The sequence below is a fragment of the Anabas testudineus genome, chromosome 15, assembly GCF_900324465.2.
Source record: "Anabas testudineus chromosome 15, fAnaTes1.2, whole genome shotgun sequence".
NCBI classification, from domain to species: Eukaryota; Metazoa; Chordata; class Actinopteri; order Anabantiformes; family Anabantidae; genus Anabas; species Anabas testudineus.
This window is the reverse complement of record NC_046624.1, coordinates 21,317,741-21,335,640: the sequence shown is the minus strand read 5'-3', so window position 1 is coordinate 21,335,640 and position 17,900 is coordinate 21,317,741. Positions and strand designations below refer to the sequence as shown.

At 45.0% G+C, this 17,900-nt stretch overlaps 2 protein-coding genes across 7 annotated transcripts; one reads left to right on the top strand and one right to left on the bottom strand.

Annotated features, from left to right (window-relative positions):
- Positions 1-804: 804 nt before the first annotated feature.
- shld2 (shieldin complex subunit 2) lies at positions 805-6,686 on the bottom strand. Of its 6 annotated transcripts, none has more exons than XM_026354430.1 (11): positions 6,527-6,686; positions 5,594-5,744; positions 4,386-5,266; positions 4,098-4,248; positions 3,817-3,924; positions 3,533-3,727; positions 3,142-3,288; positions 2,368-2,583; positions 1,522-1,765; positions 1,229-1,344; positions 805-1,130 (listed from the first exon to the last, which is right to left on the bottom strand). In XM_026354430.1, the coding sequence occupies exons 1-11, from the start codon at positions 6,650-6,652 to the stop codon at positions 958-960; spliced, it is 2,508 nt and encodes an 835-aa protein (XP_026210215.1). In that variant the 5' UTR covers positions 6,653-6,686; the 3' UTR covers positions 805-957. The 6 variants fall into 6 exon arrangements, 5 of the variants coding, with proteins under 5 accessions (XP_026210215.1, XP_026210216.1, XP_026210217.1 ...); XM_026354431.1 differs by having other exon boundaries at positions 5,594-5,741; XM_026354432.2 differs by lacking the exon at positions 6,527-6,686 and adding an exon at positions 6,215-6,330.
- Positions 6,613-16,412, top strand: LOC113158505 (glutamate dehydrogenase, mitochondrial-like). The gene is made up of 13 exons (XM_026354435.2): positions 6,613-7,053; positions 11,541-11,621; positions 11,697-11,752; positions 12,397-12,460; positions 12,574-12,668; positions 12,839-13,018; positions 13,601-13,738; positions 13,948-14,085; positions 14,292-14,372; positions 14,557-14,680; positions 14,758-14,849; positions 14,938-15,000; positions 15,245-16,412. The coding sequence occupies exons 1-13, from the start codon at positions 6,651-6,653 to the stop codon at positions 15,362-15,364; spliced, it is 1,635 nt and encodes a 544-aa protein (XP_026210220.1). The 5' UTR covers positions 6,613-6,650; the 3' UTR covers positions 15,365-16,412.
- The last annotated feature ends 1,488 nt before the right edge of the window (positions 16,413-17,900 follow it).

Sequence of the window (17,900 nt, the reverse complement as noted above, 5' to 3'; positions counted from 1 at the left end):
TGCTCAGCGTGGCTACAGAGATGTCGACAGAACAGTGAGATCAGAGACCTGCAGCCATCATGTCTCCTGGTCTGGAACTGGACCTCGGAGCGCTTTAATGGAACCACATACTGAACCTGGTTCACTAGAAGCTTCATCTACGTGAAGCAGGAAACTGTCACTTGTGTTTAAACACGCTGACGTCATGTCATGTTAGTGTGTTCATATGTTAAAGGGGGAACATGTTCCTTTCAGAGAGAGGGAGATGTTTATGATGTGGTTTTAGCCTCGACTGAAGCCAACTTCTAACATCTGTTAACATGTTTTCAGGGTTAAACCGAGCTAATCTCTCATTTCTCTACTTCTGACTTCTACTTCAACTATTTCTAAATTCATATCCCACTTATTCTGCATGATTTCATTCAGCTGTAGCATCACCGAAGTCGTGACGTTAGCCGTTAGCCGTTAGCTGCAGTGTGTGATTATTGCATGTTCCGTTTAAATATCAGATTTAATTTGCTCACTAGACACAACAGAACGTCACGTCTCAAGATAATTCATTCATTAATATTTATCAGGTTTTACTGAATATCATCCTAAGCAATAAATCAAGAGTGGGGGGTTAAAGTGCATGTTTTAAACTGTATCAGTGGATGAGCTGGTGTCCAATAAAGAGTTTGTGCTAAAATACAGTTTGAGATGATTTGTCGTGTATGAAACTAAAAGTTTCAGCTGCAAAACAGAAACACAGCTGTGACATAGTTCGCTAATTAGGCTCATGTCAGGTCCTCCTCTCTTTAAGCCACTAACTAATGTAGTTAACTAGTCGAGGTCAGAGGTTACTGCTACAGCCAGTAAAGCTAGTTAGCTGGACATGCTAACATCACCAGCGCTGCCAAGCCTGGCTATGACTGGACAGTCAGACGGTTTGTGAACAGTGAACTGGAAACTGATAAACCATGAACCGTCCAGAATCCGTCAGTCTGGGAAGTTCAGGTCCAGCAGTGTAAAGTCCTGATTGATGGGGAAGCTGTTCTCATCACACAGGAAGTGGCTCCGGATGGTGACGATGAAGGTTTTTCTTGGAAGGGAGAGGAGGCTCTGGATCCTCTCTGCTGTTACCTGGATGTACTTCACCTCAGAACCTGGAGCTGAGACACAGTCCAGGTAAAAACCCACAGGTTATGAACCCTGTGTCTGAAGTCATTTGTAATTATTAACGATTTCATTCGTTATTCTGTTTCATCACCTGAGCTCCTGTGGAGTTTATCAGGCGGAGCGTTGAGGATCTTCTGCAGGGGAACAGGAGGAACCTGAACACATACCTGACCGCTGCCCCGCCCACTCACTGTCAGCACACCTGGCCTAAAAATAATCAGCACTTGTATTAATTTATTAGTTTTAATGTGATTTATTAATGTGAAATTTCAATACATTTTATACACAAAATAATAAATCTAAATAAATAAAGAAATAGTTCCAGACCTACATTATTTTTAAGTTTAACGCTTTTAAACTTAATGGTTTTGATGTGAGTGCTACCTGTAGTAGCGCCGTACGGCAGTGTGGGGCAGACACGGGTAACAGGGGCTGTAGATGCCGTTGGGGTCAGTGTCGAGCTCAGTGCAGCAGCGACCGCAGCCGGTGTAGGTGATGTCCCCGCTCAGCGCCTCCAGGATCCCAGGCAACGGTGTGGAGCTGTCCAGGACCAGCTGGGGGGCATTCTGGGAAGGTGGAGCATCCTGGAAGTGAAAGGCGGTGACCTGGACCCTGAGCTCCACGTCACCTGGTAGAGCAAGAATAAACCCAATCGTTTACCATCACCCAGTAACATCCAGTACGTTACCATAATTACCGTACACGTACTATAACGAGATAACATCATCACAGCCATGGTGAAGTCTACTCTCATCAACAGGAAACACAGCAAAGGAGGTTTGTCCCTCATCAGACCAACAGCAGCACAGAAGCAGGAGGTGTTGTAGTCCTGGCTCAGCAAAATAAACCAGTTCTCAATATTCAAAGCAGCTCGGAGCAGAGCTGACATAGAAATACAGTGATTTGTCACCAGAAACTGAGCTGCCAAGTGAGACAGAGCAAGTTAACCCATAAGAACCCACAATGACACCAACAAGTGTCACCTCCACTTCTCTCCCTTTATAAACGGCGTCCTGTTCTTTACAAAACTGTAGGATCCCACACAGGGATTAGCAGCTGTGTGACAGGCTGAACCCTCTAAGGACAGATGAAGATGGAGCTCTTTGGTGGAACTGGAAACAGCAACAATGACAAGAAGACGTGTCTCAGAGTAGAAAGAAAAGTCTCTCATTTGGCGTTGAAACGAAACCTAAAGTAAACGTGAAGCTCGTCACGTGTTCTCTGACTCACCGCTGTATTTCTGGGACAGCAGCGTGTCAAGGTCCAGCTCCAAACTGCTGCTGCTGCTGGCTCCTGTTCGGGCGGGTCGTGGTGGGTGGAAGTCCTGCACCCGGCGGTCTCTGGGGTCCAGAGGCCGGACAGAGCTCCAGGGGGTGGAGTGCAGCTCCAAGAGGTCAGAGGTCAAACCCTCCTTCACCAGGAGGACCCGAAAGTCCCAGACAGCCGCTGAAGGAAAGAAAGACCAGAAGGAAAACATGAGAACGTTTTGGATAAACGAAGACTTTAACATTAATTTAATGTTAATTGTTTGACTCAGGATGAAACTAGTGAGATACTGACTAATGACTGTCACTGCTTTAATCTCCTCAAGCTTCATCTACCGTACGTGGTTATTAACCAGTTTTCTCTCATTGCAGCTACTTCAGCAAAACTGAAGCGTGTAAAAAAAGAGTTGAACGCTCTTCATACTTCAAACCTCAGAACTTTTTCAAATTCAGCTGCTTTTAACTGTTCCGCCTTCGATGATAGTGGGTCACAGAGACCCCAGAGCTTCAGTATCTATGACCTTTTTTTGTTTGTGTAGTTACTCACACATGTATTTTACTGTTGTTATTCTGTGTTATCTATGTTGATGTTTCCATATATTTGTTTAGTTACAGTGGCTCCTCCACTGCCTCTTACTGCATTCGTGCAGCACTTTTCAACCCCAGTTGCTTTTCATCGTGCTCTATGAATAAATGTGATGTGACCTATCAGTAAAAGTGTGTTTGTGTGTATGTGTACCTCTGTCTCTGTTGAAACGATGCAGCCAGTCCACAGCTGCTCCCCACAGCAATAGCGCCCCCTGGTGTCCATCTACCTGCTCCACAGTCAGAACGGCCTTAAGCTGAACCGCAGACCTGCAGCGAGAGTCCGCTTCACTTCGCCACTCTGACACACACACACACACACACCAATAATTTCACCAATGATTATCTTATTTATCTACCTAATTTCATTAAATACAGCTTCAGATTCACGTGAAGCAGTAGAGGCTGTAGAGCTCAGCTGGGAACCAGCAGGTAGAGTTCAGTTCTGATTGGTGTCATTGCTTATCTTAAGGACAATGTGTTTCTGTGTCAGTGTTTCCTCTCATGAGTCACTGAGGACAGTTTAATGTCCATCACAGCGTCACCTGTGCTGATGTAACTGTGTGTGACACGCAGCAGGGCGTGAACCAGCGTGTTGACCCTCAGTGACCTCAGGGTGGCATAGGGCAGGCGGCACAGGTCCTGATAGGGCCGGCAAGGCAGGGACACGAGCAGGGGACGTCGCCCCCGAAGAAAACCACACAGAGAGCTGAGAGCACGGGAACTAACGTGCTGATGAGCTGAAAAGACGAAGAGAGTTTCCCAGAGTCTGAGGTGAAACTCACCAGTGTTTAAAGAGCATTAGCAGAAGAAGTGGATTGATCTGTACCTGGAGGTGATGTGGAGGCAGTGATCTGCCCCAGGTTGAGCAGTTTGCTCCTGAAGGTCGACTGCAGCACCGTCTCTCCTCTCCACCTGTCTTCATTCACCTGTAGTCCTGGTTAGAGACAACAACACGACAGAAACACAGTACCTGTGGTCATTATGTGCGTCTTTTTGGGGTTTTTTTGTCTTTCAAATAAATTTCTTTTACAGAAGCTCTGATCCGCCGGGATCCTGATCCCGCATCTATCGTGACTGTTGGCCACAGAACCAGATGGATTTCTTTACCTGTGATGAGGAGGACGTCTCCGGGACTGACGGTCAACACCCAGAACGCAGCTCGCCGCCACAACACCACCTTCATGTCAACACCCGACTGGTCCGTCACCACGATGGACGCCAGTGGAACATAAGTCCCTGCAGACGGTCCGGTCTTCACCTGTAGTTTAAAAGTTGCAAGACTGAAGTTTATGTATCTGGTCAAACATAAAGTAATGGATCGGCTGTGGAGGAATGAAGGTCATTCTTCTCCTGCATTGACTCAAGACAACTGAGATGGAATACGTCTGATCTCACCTTGACCTCCTTCAGGTGACAGGGATAAACCACTGCAACCAGAACTGAGTACCGTAGTCCCAGTTTGTCACAGCGGATCAGAAGTGTGGTTGGACCTTGAAGCCCAGTGTTGGTAGTAATGCTGCTGGACTCAGTTACTTCAGTCCTGAAATCTGCAGAGATTCGCGCTTTCTTGAAACTGGGGGATCCGGTGGGGGAGTCCGCCGTGGTTGTGGACTCCTGAGAGCAGAGAACCCCATCTGTGGTGGCCTCAAGGACAACACCGCCTTCCTCCGCCCTTGGGGTTCGGTAGGTTTGGCTGAAAAGCTCGGCGGAGGCTCCTGGTGAAGGGGTTACAGGGCTGAAGAGCTCTGGGGTGCTGGAGGACACGGAGGGCGGGGTTTGGACGTGTTTTGGTGGAGTTTGAGGAGGTGTGGATTTTTCAGGGCTGGTTGCTGAATGGATGCCACGCCTGCTTTTCAGGACTAATGCCTGGCTCAGAGTCCAGGTAGTGAGGTACTGTGTATGTGTGGACGGAGGAGGGACGGCTGGTGACAGCTGGTGTTCTGCATCAGGTTCTGGTTGAGCTGCAGGGAAACAGCTGTCCAGATACTTCCGAAGTGAAGCTGAACATTGATCCTCATGTTCAGGATGTGACTCCATGTCTCGGCCCAGAGGTCTCTCTGCAGCTCTGAGGCCGTCTGAGTAGAGGTTTTCAACCTCTGTGTTGAACTTGGAGTCTAATCCCGCTCGCACCTCCCGTCCTCCTGATGTGCCTGAGGCCCGATCCGCTTCAGAGCACCAATCATCCCGATCAGTGTTTGTTCGTTTCTGTTGGCCAAGTGAAGTCCAGGCAGCGACTCTTTCCTCCTCTGTTGACTGGTCTGGATTTTCAGCCTCATCTGAAATATGAGTAAATTATCAGTGGAGGAGTAGTAGCAGAAGTATTCTTTACTTGAGTTAAGTAGAAGTAATAATAATGCTCTTTGAAAATATTTGTAATGTGCAGTATTTTCAAAGTTTACATCATTTATTTTCATAGTTTACATTATTATGATAACATTTCTGCAGTTTTACTTAGTGAATGAAGGACTTTTACTGTGGTACTGATACTTTTACTGAAGTAAAACGTCTAAATATTTCTTCCAGCACACCAATCATTGGAGACAAGGCAGTAAACTCATCATTTATATGTAAAACATGCCGTCACATGTCTTTGAACGCCTCACCTGTTGCAGGCCTCAGCCGTCCATCTGTCCAGGTGAGCTCCAGGTGTCTCCAGGCAGCAGGGGGCCGATCTTCACCTTCCACCCTGGAGTCAGCAGAGGGAGGAGGAGCCCCCAGAAAGACATGGACCTTTGGCCGGTCACACATGATCTGCTGAGTGGACAGATACAAATGGACATTTTCTATTAGTCTTCATCTTCTCATTTCCCCGCTGTCCTTTGTGATGTGTCACTAACATGAATTCTCTTTTTCTTTTTGTTGTTAAGCTGCATGTTTGTAAAAGGTCACAGTTACCATGTCATTTTCATTTCATTTTAATGTTACATTCATATTTTTCATATAAGATTAAACTACAGATTTACTGTAACTGTTTATTAATGTGCACTAGTAAAAATTAATACTGTAATGTTCCCTCCAGACGTCGTGAAATGTAAAGACTACAAACTGTTTGTCTGTTCCACCCGTCGGTTAGCGTTTATACGAAGCTTTTACTTTGAAAGTCGTGTCCGGAAGTCGTCCGAACCGAATACTTCGCTGCTTTGTAAACCGCCACAAATCAACAGAAAACATGTGAAATCATGCAAAAATGTCCCTGATCCAGACGTTGTTTCCTCTTTAATTACCATTTATTCAATTCGGCGCAAGTCTGATGCTTTGAGAATTAGCTGTTTGTAAGTGAAGCGCTTTGTGTCGGTGCAGTTGGCTAACAGTTGTCATTGTCATGGGCATTAAAACGCTCCATAATAACGTGTTTCTCTGCTGAAGTTTCGCCTCCGTCGTCTAATCTGTCTCCTGCTAATTGAATCAAACCTTCGATCCCAACTGTAAAAAGTCGGTGTCGGAACTTAAACGGTCCAATTTCGACGGTCGAGCCGCGTCTTTCTCTCCAGAAGCGGTTTAAAATGCGAACTAACGCCCCCTGTCCGGTTCCTTACCGTCGGTGAACGGTGAACCAGGAAGGGGTGGCGCTGCTGCGGGACAACTTTCCCCCGACCCGGTTCCTCGTCTTCCCACTCTGTCGCTCCGTAGTCCGCCGGCGAACTCCGGTCAGCTGAAGACATGTACCGGTACTTCGGAGAGCTACTCACCCGGGGAGCGGGCAGCGTCCTGGCCTCCGGCTGCTCCGCCGCTGACTCGGCGCTGCCGGCGTCCGCGTCCCTGCTGCGGTACCGCGGCTACAGTCAGGCCGTGGACCGGGACAACGACCCGAACTTCTTCTCCATGGTGGAGGGCTTCTTCGACCGGGGCGCCGCCATCGTGGAGGACAAGCTGGTGGAGGACCTGAAGACCCGGGAGAGCCCCGAGCACAAGAGGAAGAGGGTCCGCGGGATCCTGCGGATCATCAAGCCGTGTAACCACGTCCTGAGCGTCAGCTTCCCCATCAAGAGGGACACCGGGGAGTGGGAGGTGGTCGAGGGCTACCGGGCCCAGCACAGCCAGCACAGGACGCCCTGCAAGGGAGGTGAGAGCCGCTCCGGGATCCGGGAAGATCCCAGGTACAGGGGGGAGGAAGTACTTTACGGGAGTACTGCAGTTTGTACTGCATTAGTCACTGTGAAGGAGTACTGCAGTTTGTACTGCTTTAGTTACTGTGCAGGAGTACTGCAGTTTGTACTGCAGTTTGTACTGCAGTTTGTACTGCTTTAGTTACTGTGCAGGAGTACTGCAGTTTGTACTGCAGTTTGTACTGCATTAGTTACTGTGCAGGAGTACTGCAGTTTGTACTGCTTTAGTTACTGTGCAGGAGTACTGCAGTTTGTACTGCAGTTTGTACTGCTTTAGTTACTGTGCAGGAGTACTGCAGTTTGTACTGCAGTTTGTACTGCTTTAGTTACTGTGCAGGAGTACTGCAGTTTGTACTGCAGTTTGTACTGCATTAGTCACTGTGAAGGAGTACTGCAGTTTGTACTGCTTTAGTTACTGTGCAGGAGTACTGCAGTTTGTACTGCTTTAGTTACTGTGCAGGAGTATTGCAGTTTGTACTGCAGTTTGTACTGCAGTTTGTACTGCAGTTTGTACTGCAGTTGGTACTGCAGTTGGTACTGCAGTTTGTACTGCTTTAGTTACTGTGCAGGAGTACTGCAGTTTGTACTGCAGTTTGTACTGCTTTAGTTACTGTGCAGGAGTACTGCAGTTTGTACTGCAGTTTGTACTGCTTTAGTTACTGTGCAGGAGTACTGCAGTTTGTACTGCAGTTTGTACTGCTTTAGTTACTGTGCAGGAGTACTGCAGTTTGTACTGCAGTTTGTACTGCATTAGTTACTGTGCAGGAGTACTGCAGTTTGTACTGCTTTAGTTACTGTGCAGGAGTACTGCAGTTTGTACTGCAGTTTGTACTGCTTTAGTTACTGTGCAGGAGTACTGCAGTTTGTACTGCAGTTTGTACTGCTTTAGTTACTGTGCAGGAGTACTGCAGTTTGTACTGCAGTTTGTACTGCTTTAGTTACTGTGCAGGAGTACTGCAGTTTGTACTGCAGTTTGTACTGCATTAGTCACTGTGAAGGAGTACTGCAGTTTGTACTGCTTTAGTTACTGTGCAGGAGTACTGCAGTTTGTACTGCTTTAGTTACTGTGCAGGAGTATTGCAGTTTGTACTGCAGTTTGTACTGCAGTTTGTACTGCAGTTGGTACTGCAGTTTGTACTGCTTTAGTTACTGTGCAGGAGTACTGCAGTTTGTACTGCAGTTTGTACTGCTTTAGTTACTGTGCAGGAGTACTGCAGTTTGTACTGCAGTTTGTACTGCTTTAGTTACTGTGCAGAAGTACTGCAGTTTGTACTGCAGTTTGTACTGCTTTAGTTACTGTGCAGGAGTACTGCAGTTGGTACTGCAGTTTGTACTGCTTTAGTTACTGTGCAGAAGTACTGCAGTTTGTACTGCTTTAGTTACTGTGCAGAAGTACTGCAGTTTGTACTGCAGTTTGTACTGCTTTAGTTACTTTACAGGTTATTAAAGCAGAATCTGATGAACTAATAAACACTGAAGAACAAATAGGATGAAAATCTGCTGCGGGTTTTGTTGCACGTCCACTCTCTGCTGAAGTACTTTGGGATCCCAGACCAGGGCCTTGTGGGGCCCCGCGATCTCCCTCCAGGACACCCGGTCTTCCTGTGGATGCCGTGTCGTGCAGCAGGTTATTAATCACATCTAAAGCTTCTGAAAGTTTCTTTTGACAGATGAGACACTAGTGGACCTGACACAGGGACACACGTGGGTCACCGTCGTCAATGCTGGACCTTCGAGTGGCAGGTGGAATGAACACGTACTTAGTGAACCAGTTTCTGGAAGACACTTACTTCAAGCATTTTACTGCATTTGTTCAACAGTACAAATGATCCTGAGAGAATGCTCTTGTACAATAATCATGCACGTGCAGTGTTTCTGAATGAACTTGTCCTTCCACATGCCTGTTGTGTCTGTACACAGCTCCATGGACTGATAACAATCACGTTCTCAGCCTCTGCAGAGTCTCTGTTCCTTTAAGTACGTTTCAGAATACCAGTACCTCCACACCTACTACTACAGCTACTACAGCTGCTGTGAAGTTTTCAGCACACATCAGTTACAGCCTCCACCGCCTGTGTTGGAGCTGGAGACAGTTTTGGTCCTGAAACGAGCCTTTTCCCGCAGAGAATGTCTCCGATGGTTTTAAGTCGTCTCATGTTCCTGCTGACAAATTGCTGTGATCTCGAGCCCTGCGCGCCGTCCTGCAGGCTTCCTGGAAACTTCTCATCACTGTAGCCGAGGAAACGGCTACAAACCGAGCTGAGTCATGTTTAGACAAGGTTTCATGGAGATGACAAAATAACAGTGAATGAGGAACAACTGGAACACAACACATTCTGCAAATCTGATATTTAGAAAAGAGAGCATTAAAACAGCTCATGTGTATCAGTGAACCGAATCCACAGAAAAACATGCAAAGAGACCAGCCCAGCACAAAAGGGAGAGATGCTGTTGTTGGTGTTGAGTTTACAGATCCAAACGTGCAGGAAAGTTTTCATTTATTTCTAGTTTAGCCGAGTAATTGATCTTTGCAGCTCAATTTATATGTGTAAATGCAGAGTGGAGCAGCAACTCAAAGGGAACTCTCTGCTTATTTATCTGCAGAAGAGAAGCGTCAAATCTGAGACGTTGGACACAAACGTCAGATTAGCTTCCCGTTAATCCTCTAAATGACAAGGTTGAATCCATTCATTCACTGTTTCAGTCATGTTAAAGATCATACTGCTGGTGAGGGTGGATGCTGGGCTGCATTCTGCTTTTACTGTGGTCCACAGTTACACGATCAGCCTGCAGAGCTTGGATGGTTTTCTCAGTGAAGCTGCAGTGTCGGGCGGTAATCGTTCTCTCTGGCAGATGACTGTTTGTATGTTTGAGCCTAAAGCTGCAGTAATAACTAACTGTGTTTGTCCTGTCAGTATTTTCAGCCCTGGAGGTTACTGTCCCTCAGGTGACTGATCCTGCTGCTGTTGTTGTTCTGGTCCCTGCAGCTGAGGCGTTTCATCAGTTTCACTGTGCAAATTTCAACCTCAGCTTCTACTTTGAAAGACTTTAATGTTTTTTTATCTGGTTTTGTCGGATCCCACTCACAGAACCAAAAACATGTTAGTCCGTCTCTCAACACTTTTTAATTTTACTTCTCCATCTGTGAGTTTCAGCTCAGGTTCCTACTAAACATGTAAACACCTCATAAATATGTAGTCTTATCTTTTTAAAGTAATTTGGTTGTTTTAACAAACAAGAAAAAGGTTGTTGTTGACTATTTGCATTAGCGGATGAATCCACATGTGATGCAGGTAGTCATCTTAGAAACTGTTGTGACACATCCTTCGTAAACTTCATGTAATATTCAGAATTTTTATTTTAAGGATTAACAGTCCGTCCACCAGATCCCATAGAACTTTATACAAATTTAACAGACTAAATCTGTGATGTAAAAAACTCTGACTCTGAAATCTGTTACTGTAAAGCACTAACTTTTCTAATCCCACACAGTTAAAAAACTAAATTACAAGTAAATTTCCTACTTTAATATTCTCACTTACAAAAATGTGTGTATCAGCAAAACACATTTAAACTATTCAAAGTAAAAGTTCTGTGATTGTCACATATACAGTGTCTGTTATCACTCTGTATTCATGTGTAAACATCAAATTACTGCTCTTATTTACAACAGGCTTTAGAGGTCCTAAGTTCAAAGTGACTAAGTTAGTTTGGTCCAAAATATCAAATGATTAAAACAAAAAGTAAAAACGTGTTTACAGGAAGAATTACTGCCAAAGCTGTCAGAGAAATGCAGTGGAGTAGAAGTATAAAGTACAAGTACTTTGAGAACTCCTTCACACAGATTTCCTTCTGTTTGATCTTTGTTTGTAACATTAAATCATCTGTGGGTGAATACGATCAGCTGCTAACGTTAAGTGTTAATATAAGAACCAGCAGAGCAGGTGGAGGGTGTGGTCTCAAAGACGACAGATTGTGAATGTGGTCTTTGTTTGGTTCCTTTCAGTGACCCACACCCAGACTGACTCACTGCTCCACACTTGTCTCTTGATTTCACTGCCGACCTTCTTCTTCACGTTTCCTCCTCCTCCTTCTTCTTCCCTGCTCTTTTCCGTCTTTCTTTTCTACCCTCATGCTTCATCGTGTCTTTCTTCTGCTCAATGAAGTAATCATTAAAAATAAAAAGCTCTGTGCTTTTCCCTCCTCGTCAGCCATTTTGTGCTGTTTCTCTGCAGCAGGCTGTTTTTAGTGCACATGTTGACTTACATCCTGACTCGTTCGCAGCTTCTGACAGAACTCCCTCCACTTTCTGAGTGTTTTTATTTTCCATGCAGAGAAATGCAGGCAGCTCATTTCAGCAGCAGAGGGAACAAACGTGGTCACTGGTCAGGTAGAGGATGAATCCCAGAAGATACCAACAGTAACAACCGTTTGTCTCTTCCAGGTATCCGTTACAGTACCGATGTGTCTGTAGATGAGGTGAAAGCTCTGGCTTCTCTGATGACGTACAAATGTGCCGTCGTCGGTGAGTACACGGATAAATTCACTGCTCTGCTGTTTGCTGTGTGCTGAACATTCAAATACAGTCGATGTGTTTCAGATGTGCCGTTTGGTGGAGCCAAAGCCGGGGTGAAGATCAACCCAAAGAATTATTCTGTAAGTTCAAACACAGGCTCCAGACCGACTCTGGTCCCGGGTCTTCCCCAGCACTTCATCAGCAGCTTTTAAGCTGTCGTTAGGTCGTGGTACAGATGAAACCGAGTTTAACCCGAGGCTTCCTACCGAGCTGTTCTGCTACACAAGCTTGTGTGTAAACCGGCAGAAATCGGTGATAACTCTCTCGACCCCCCCACGCCGACCCCGGTCGCCCTGCTGCTCGGTGGTTCAGACCTCCAGGAGCTGAGCCATGAGCTGGAACCGACACCAGGATCCACTCGGTGACACGATGACTGTTTGATTGACCGTCACTGTGCAGCTCTGTGCCGCCCGCTGACCTCTGACCTTCTGACACCTGGCAGATAAATTCAGTGTGATGTCATCAGGTGTTCAGGGAACATGAAGATTTAATGTAGTAAAAAAGTTTTAAGAATAATCATATTAATAAGAGGCATTAGAGTACTTCAACGTGTTGTTGAACCATTTCTACAGCTCGACTTTTATTCATCCTCCAGTCGATCGACTACAGATTTTATCCAGCTTGATTCAGATTGATATAAAGATGTGAAGTGGGAAACAGCAGCTCTCACTGAGGAACACGTGTCTGTCTTCTTTAATCCACAGTTGTATTTGTTTCTTATTAGGACACTGAGCTGGAGAAAATCACCAGGAGGTTTACCATTGAACTCGCCAAGAAAGGCTTCATCGGTGAGGGGATGATAGATGAGGATGGTTCAAAGACTCATCATCAAATAATTCTTTTTTTTCATTATCATCTTCTTATTTTGAACGTCTTCTGCATGCGGACTGTGGTTTTGCAGGGCCTGGTATCGACGTTCCTGCTCCGGACATGAGCACCGGTGAGAGGGAGATGTCCTGGATTGCCGACACCTTCGCCACCACCATGGGACACTATGTGAGTCTAATCCTAGATTATACGGACGGAATCAATTCAGAGAGTAAAAATGTTAAAACAGATAAAATTTCACATTCTCAAACTTCAGAAATGACACCGTGTCTGTGTCTGTGCAGACCGGTCAGCGTTAACAACGTGCTCCTCTCCTCCTCCTCTCTTTCCATCTTCAGGACATCAACGCTCACGCCTGTGTCACCGGGAAGCCCATCAGCCAGGGAGGAATCCACGGTCGGATCTCCGCCACCGGCCGAGGAGTTTTCCACGGCATCGAGAACTTCATCAACGAGGCGTCGTACATGAGCCTGCTGGGAATGAGTCCCGGCTTCCAGGGCAAGACCTTCGTCATCCAGGTACGATCCATCCTCTTCATCCCTAGGAGGGGCGGGAACAGGTGCAGGACAAAGTCAGAGCAGTGAAGACACTGTTTGTTAGAGTGAAGAGGATGAAGAGGAGCTGTCGGTCTTCTGCTCTTCACCTTTGGCAGTGCAAACCACTCTTCCTCTTCCTCGTCCTCCTCCTCCTCTTCCTCGTCCTTGTCCTCCTCTTCCTCCTCCTCCTCTTCCTTCTCCTCCTCTTCCTCTTCCTCCTCTTCTCTCCTCCTATCTCTTCTCCTCCTATCTCCTCCTCTCCTCGACTCAGAGTACATTTAATTGGTTCTTTAATTACCAGTGTCCTGTGGAAGGAGACAGAAATGGGAGCTCCTCAGACCAGTGAGCTCATCAGATCGTTTCAGACAAACAGCTTCACTCAGTTTAAGTTTTATATTGAACCACAGCTGAGCTGCGACATTAATCCGTTAACAATAATTAAGACTTTTTATATGAAGTAAGTGTTTCGTTTGTTAAACTGAATATTCAGAGGCTTTGACCATGAAACAACAGATCAGCTGAGGACAGGACGTGTGTTTAATGCGCCCTCGCTCCCGTCTGCAGGGTTTCGGTAACGTTGGTCTTCACTCCATGCGTTACCTTCATCGCTTTGGTGCCAAGTGTGTCGGAGTCGGAGAGTTAGACGGAAGCATCTGGAACCCCGACGGCATCGACCCCAAAGAGCTGGAAGAATACAAACTGGTCAGTACTGGTGATCTTTAACGAACTGGTCAGTACTGGTGATCTTTAACGAACTGGTCAGTACTGGTGATCTTTAACGGACTGGTCAGTACTGGTGATCTTTAACGAACTGGTCAGTACTGGTGATCTTTAACGAACTGGTCAGTACTGGTGATCTTTAACGAACTGGTCAGTACTGGTGATCGTTAACGAACTGCTTCTTCTCTCAGGCCAACGGGTCGATCGTGGGTTTCCCGGATGCAGCTCCGTATGAAGGGAGCATCCTGGAGGCGGAGTGTGACATCCTGATCCCAGCAGCCAGCGAGAAACAGCTGACGAAGAGCAACGCACACAAAGTCAAAGCCAAGGTAATACGTGGTCATTCTGACACTGGTCAATCTAATATCAGCTCTTTTTACTCCACACTGTTAAATTGCTTCAGCAGCTGAGGCTCTTTGGAAAGAGGATTTACAGAAGAGTTAGTTAAAAATACACTCAGGGTTTGTAAAAATGAGCCATAATATCACCTGTGAGGCAACCACCTCCTAAAACTTGACTCTGGAGTCTGTTTCAGATCATCGCAGAAGGAGCCAACGGTCCGACCACGGCCGAGGCCGATCGCATCTTCCTGGAGAGAAACATCATGGTGATCCCGGTCGGTGACCACGAAAAACAGGCAAATGTTAAAGGAATTTTGTATTGTCCTGTTGTTGACTCCTCTCCTCTCCTCTCCTCTCCTCTCCTCTCCTCTCCTCTCCTCTCCTCTCCTCTCCTCTCCTCTATCTTTCCTCTCTCCTCTCCTCTCCTCTCCTCTCCTCTCCTCTCTCCTCCCCTCTCAGGACATGTATCTGAACGCCGGCGGTGTAACAGTTTCATACTTCGAGTGGTTGAAGAATCTGAATCATGTCAGTTACGGTCGACTCACCTTTAAGTATGAGCGAGACTCCAACCACCACCTGCTCAGTGAGTTGGCCTCCACTCGTTTCCAGGTGTCACTTCCTGCTCCTTCCTCCATCACCTTTTCTCACCTCTCTCTCCAGTGTCGGTCCAGGAGAGTTTGGAGCGGAAGTTTGGGAAACACGGTGGCTCCGTTCCCGTCGTCCCCACCTCTGAGTTCCAGGCCAGGATCGCTGTGCGTACGCACTCGTTTACTGCTGCCGCTGTCATTTCGTTGTCTTCTTCTTCTTCTTTGGTGCTGTAACAGTGTGTTTGGGTTTCAGGGAGCTTCTGAGAAGGATATTGTTCACTCAGGTCTGGCCTACACCATGGAGCGCTCTGCCAGGGTAACACACACACACACACACACTCATCCAGAGTCTGACTCTGTCACATCTGCAGCTACGCTGGCAACATTTGTCATTTGTCTGATATTTGTAACGTATAAGGGAACAGAACAGTGGTGTGAGGAGGTTCTAGTTCTGGTTCTGTACCAGCATCTAGTCTGTCACAGTGACGTCAGTGGATAATATTAACGTCTTTTTACTTCCTCCTCTTCCTCCTTTCTCCGTCTTCTTTCTCCTCATGCAGCAAATCATGCGAACGGCCAACAAGTACAATCTGGGCCTCGACCTGCGGACGGCGGCGTACGTCAACGCCATCGAGAAGGTCTTTAAGGTTTACAGCGAGGCCGGCCTCACCTTCACATAGACTCACCTCCATCCACCTCCATCACCTGTCTGTTACCCTCTACCTGTCTGTCTGTTACCCTCTACCTGTCTGTCTGCGCAGCATTAGCAGTGTGAAGGAAAAGCCTGAAACTCTGTCTGTGTTTCAGTTTCCTCGTTTGTTCTCCTCCCTCCATAACTTCCAATAAACCAAAGAGACTTGTCGTTGACGGCTTTAAAACGGGTTGAATCACTGCTACAGCTGCTTTATTCTCACGTATAAACCCGCAAATGTAGAGAAACAATCTTAAAGTGTTTAAGCTTCAATACCAGAGAACTTGTCACCATTTGCCTACAACACGTGTGACCAGCAGTATGTGGACAGTCTTTGGAGCTAATGAAACCATTTGTCAGTGAATTGGTTAAACCCAGCCCCTAGATTCTCAATAATTATGTTAATTAGTGGAAAATGATTGGAACTAAACTCTTTTTTTCTTTTATGACATTAATCTGAATATTGTTGCAATTTGCACTTTTCATAAGGACTGCAGCTATTTCACATTTTATTGCGTTAATATAATAAAATCGTAAAATGGTAAAAAATCCACCACGATGAGGACGTTGATATAAATAGTTGAGTAGAGCTGCAGCAAGCTTACATTATTGCTCTGTTAATTCACAAATGAATTAGAAAATGATAGAAAATATTTTTTTTTAGAATTTGCTGGTCAGACAAATGATAAAATTACTTAATTATAAATTAGGTTTGAACTAAATATTTTCAGTTAAAAAACAATTGAAACAATTGGTTAATTATTATATTATTAAATTAATATTTAAAATACCGGTACCTAAAAATATTAAGGAGAAATGAGTGAAGCAGATTCATGTCCACAGACTTTTGGCCACGTGTTGTACATGTTTGTCTGCAGGTTAAAAGCTCAAAGAGATTTATTTTCCTTTTATATCATGTAATGCACATGTGCCTCAGGACTAAAGCTCTTTAATAACTCCAAGGGCAGTAAATATTAAAGGACCATTCCTGTGTTTGTCTGTGTTCAGTCGCATTAAACTACAAATCCTGTAGTCAATTTTTAGTTGATTTTTTTTTCCTTCTGCTGCTGATGAGAGAAAACCCAGCACAGGCTTCGCAGGCTTGAGTAAATAAATACATTTCACTGAAGAGGGCGGTGTTCATGCACACCATGATGGAAATGGTGTCAGCAGTGTGGGTCAGATGCATCGAACTGTGTTGACTAAAACTAAAATAAGTTCTAATGCATCAGATTATTTTTATATCTGGTTCATTAGAAAGCTCTGAGAATTCTTTCAAGATAATTTTCTGACTTTTGAAAAGGTCACGGTGGATTTGGGATTTGTTAGAAACCAAATGTAAAACTTTAAACTCTTCAGCTGCAGACATAACCACAGGTAAAGAGGCTGCACAAGATCAAGCCACACCTGAGGCCAATAACAGCAGGTGTGTCATGAAGAAGGAAAATTTTACATTAACAGCTGCTGTAAGATAGAAGGGGGATTTGTTTTTAACAAGAGGTCACACCGGCTCATCTGACATATTGTATTATTCCAGCTGTGTTGTACTAAACTGCTTTTACAACAACATCTGTTTTTGCAGGACTTCGAGCAGAGAGCTGCCTGCTTAGGTCCACGTCAGTCTGCTTTTACAGCTGCATTTCTGTGCATATCTTTGAATATAAATCAGAAGCAAAACTCTATTAAAGGCAGATAAATTCACACAAAAAGGGGAAACGCTTACAGTTGAGCGTTATTTAAACTATTATTTCCACCTGTGGATGACACTAATACTTTACTATGGTAATTTTAGACATATTTATTTGTTATATTTATATATGCTATAATACATTTTTACTTTTATACGTAATCGAATTTAGTTTTTTTCTTTCAGCATTATTGTTTTTTGTTTCCTTTACATTATTTTCTTATTAATTATTTCTGTGTGTTTTTTAATTCTATGATGATGTTTTCATCTAGTTTGCGTCATTGCGTCATCCTCCTCGCTCCACCAATCAGCGGGCTGTGTTTGCGACGTGGCTCCGGAATTCCCCTCCAGCTCCGGGGCTTTCCACGTTGATTGACAGGTCTGATTCGCGTCATGCGCGTTGAGTAAAGCGCGGACACGATTTCCGGCAAAACGAGCCGCCTTCAAAATAAAAGAATCAATTTACTGAGGGAAGATAAAAAAATGTTTTTTTTAAGTATTTCAGCGACTTTAATGCAGAAAACAGAAAAACGTAAACATTTTAGTTGAGTCCTCGATTTAATTCTATACAAATCATTTCCTAACGAAACTATAACCGTTGTTTTATTCACGGTTGTGTGTTTAGTTATGTCTTCACATACTGTAAATATTAAGAAAGTGAACAACCAGGAGGAAAGAAAAAAGAATAATGTGTATCTCAATAAAATCCCATTAAGTTCCCTAATCTTCGTTTTTCTAAAGACAAATAAATAAATGCTGGAGCTGTCTGTCATAAAATAAAATAGATGTACAACTTTTGAAAAAATAACATTATTAAAATATACATTGTTCCTTGAAT

What these genes read in the sequence shown, in the direction of transcription:
- LOC113158505 (XM_026354435.2), top strand. Translation starts at nt 6,651, where the DNA reads ATGTACCGGTACTTCGGAGAGCTACTCACCCGGGGAGCGGGCAGCGTC. An exon ending in GTACAAATGTGCCGTCGTCG is followed by an intron (nt 11,622 to 11,696) that starts GTGAGTACACGG and finishes GATGTGTTTCAG; the next exon opens with ATGTGCCGTTTGGTGGAGCC. An exon ending in AGCTGGAAGAATACAAACTG is followed by an intron (nt 13,739 to 13,947) that starts GTCAGTACTGGT and finishes TTCTTCTCTCAG; the next exon opens with GCCAACGGGTCGATCGTGGG.
- shld2 (XM_026354430.1), bottom strand. Translation starts at nt 6,652, where the DNA reads ATGTCTTCAGCTGACCGGAGTTCGCCGGCGGACTACGGAGCGACAGAG. An exon ending in ACACAGTTACATCAGCACAG is followed by an intron (nt 3,289 to 3,532) that starts GTGACGCTGTGA and finishes TGTGTGTGTCAG; the next exon opens with AGTGGCGAAGTGAAGCGGAC. An exon ending in TCGTTTCAACAGAGACAGAG is followed by an intron (nt 2,584 to 3,141) that starts GTACACATACAC and finishes TCTTTCCTTCAG; the next exon opens with CGGCTGTCTGGGACTTTCGG.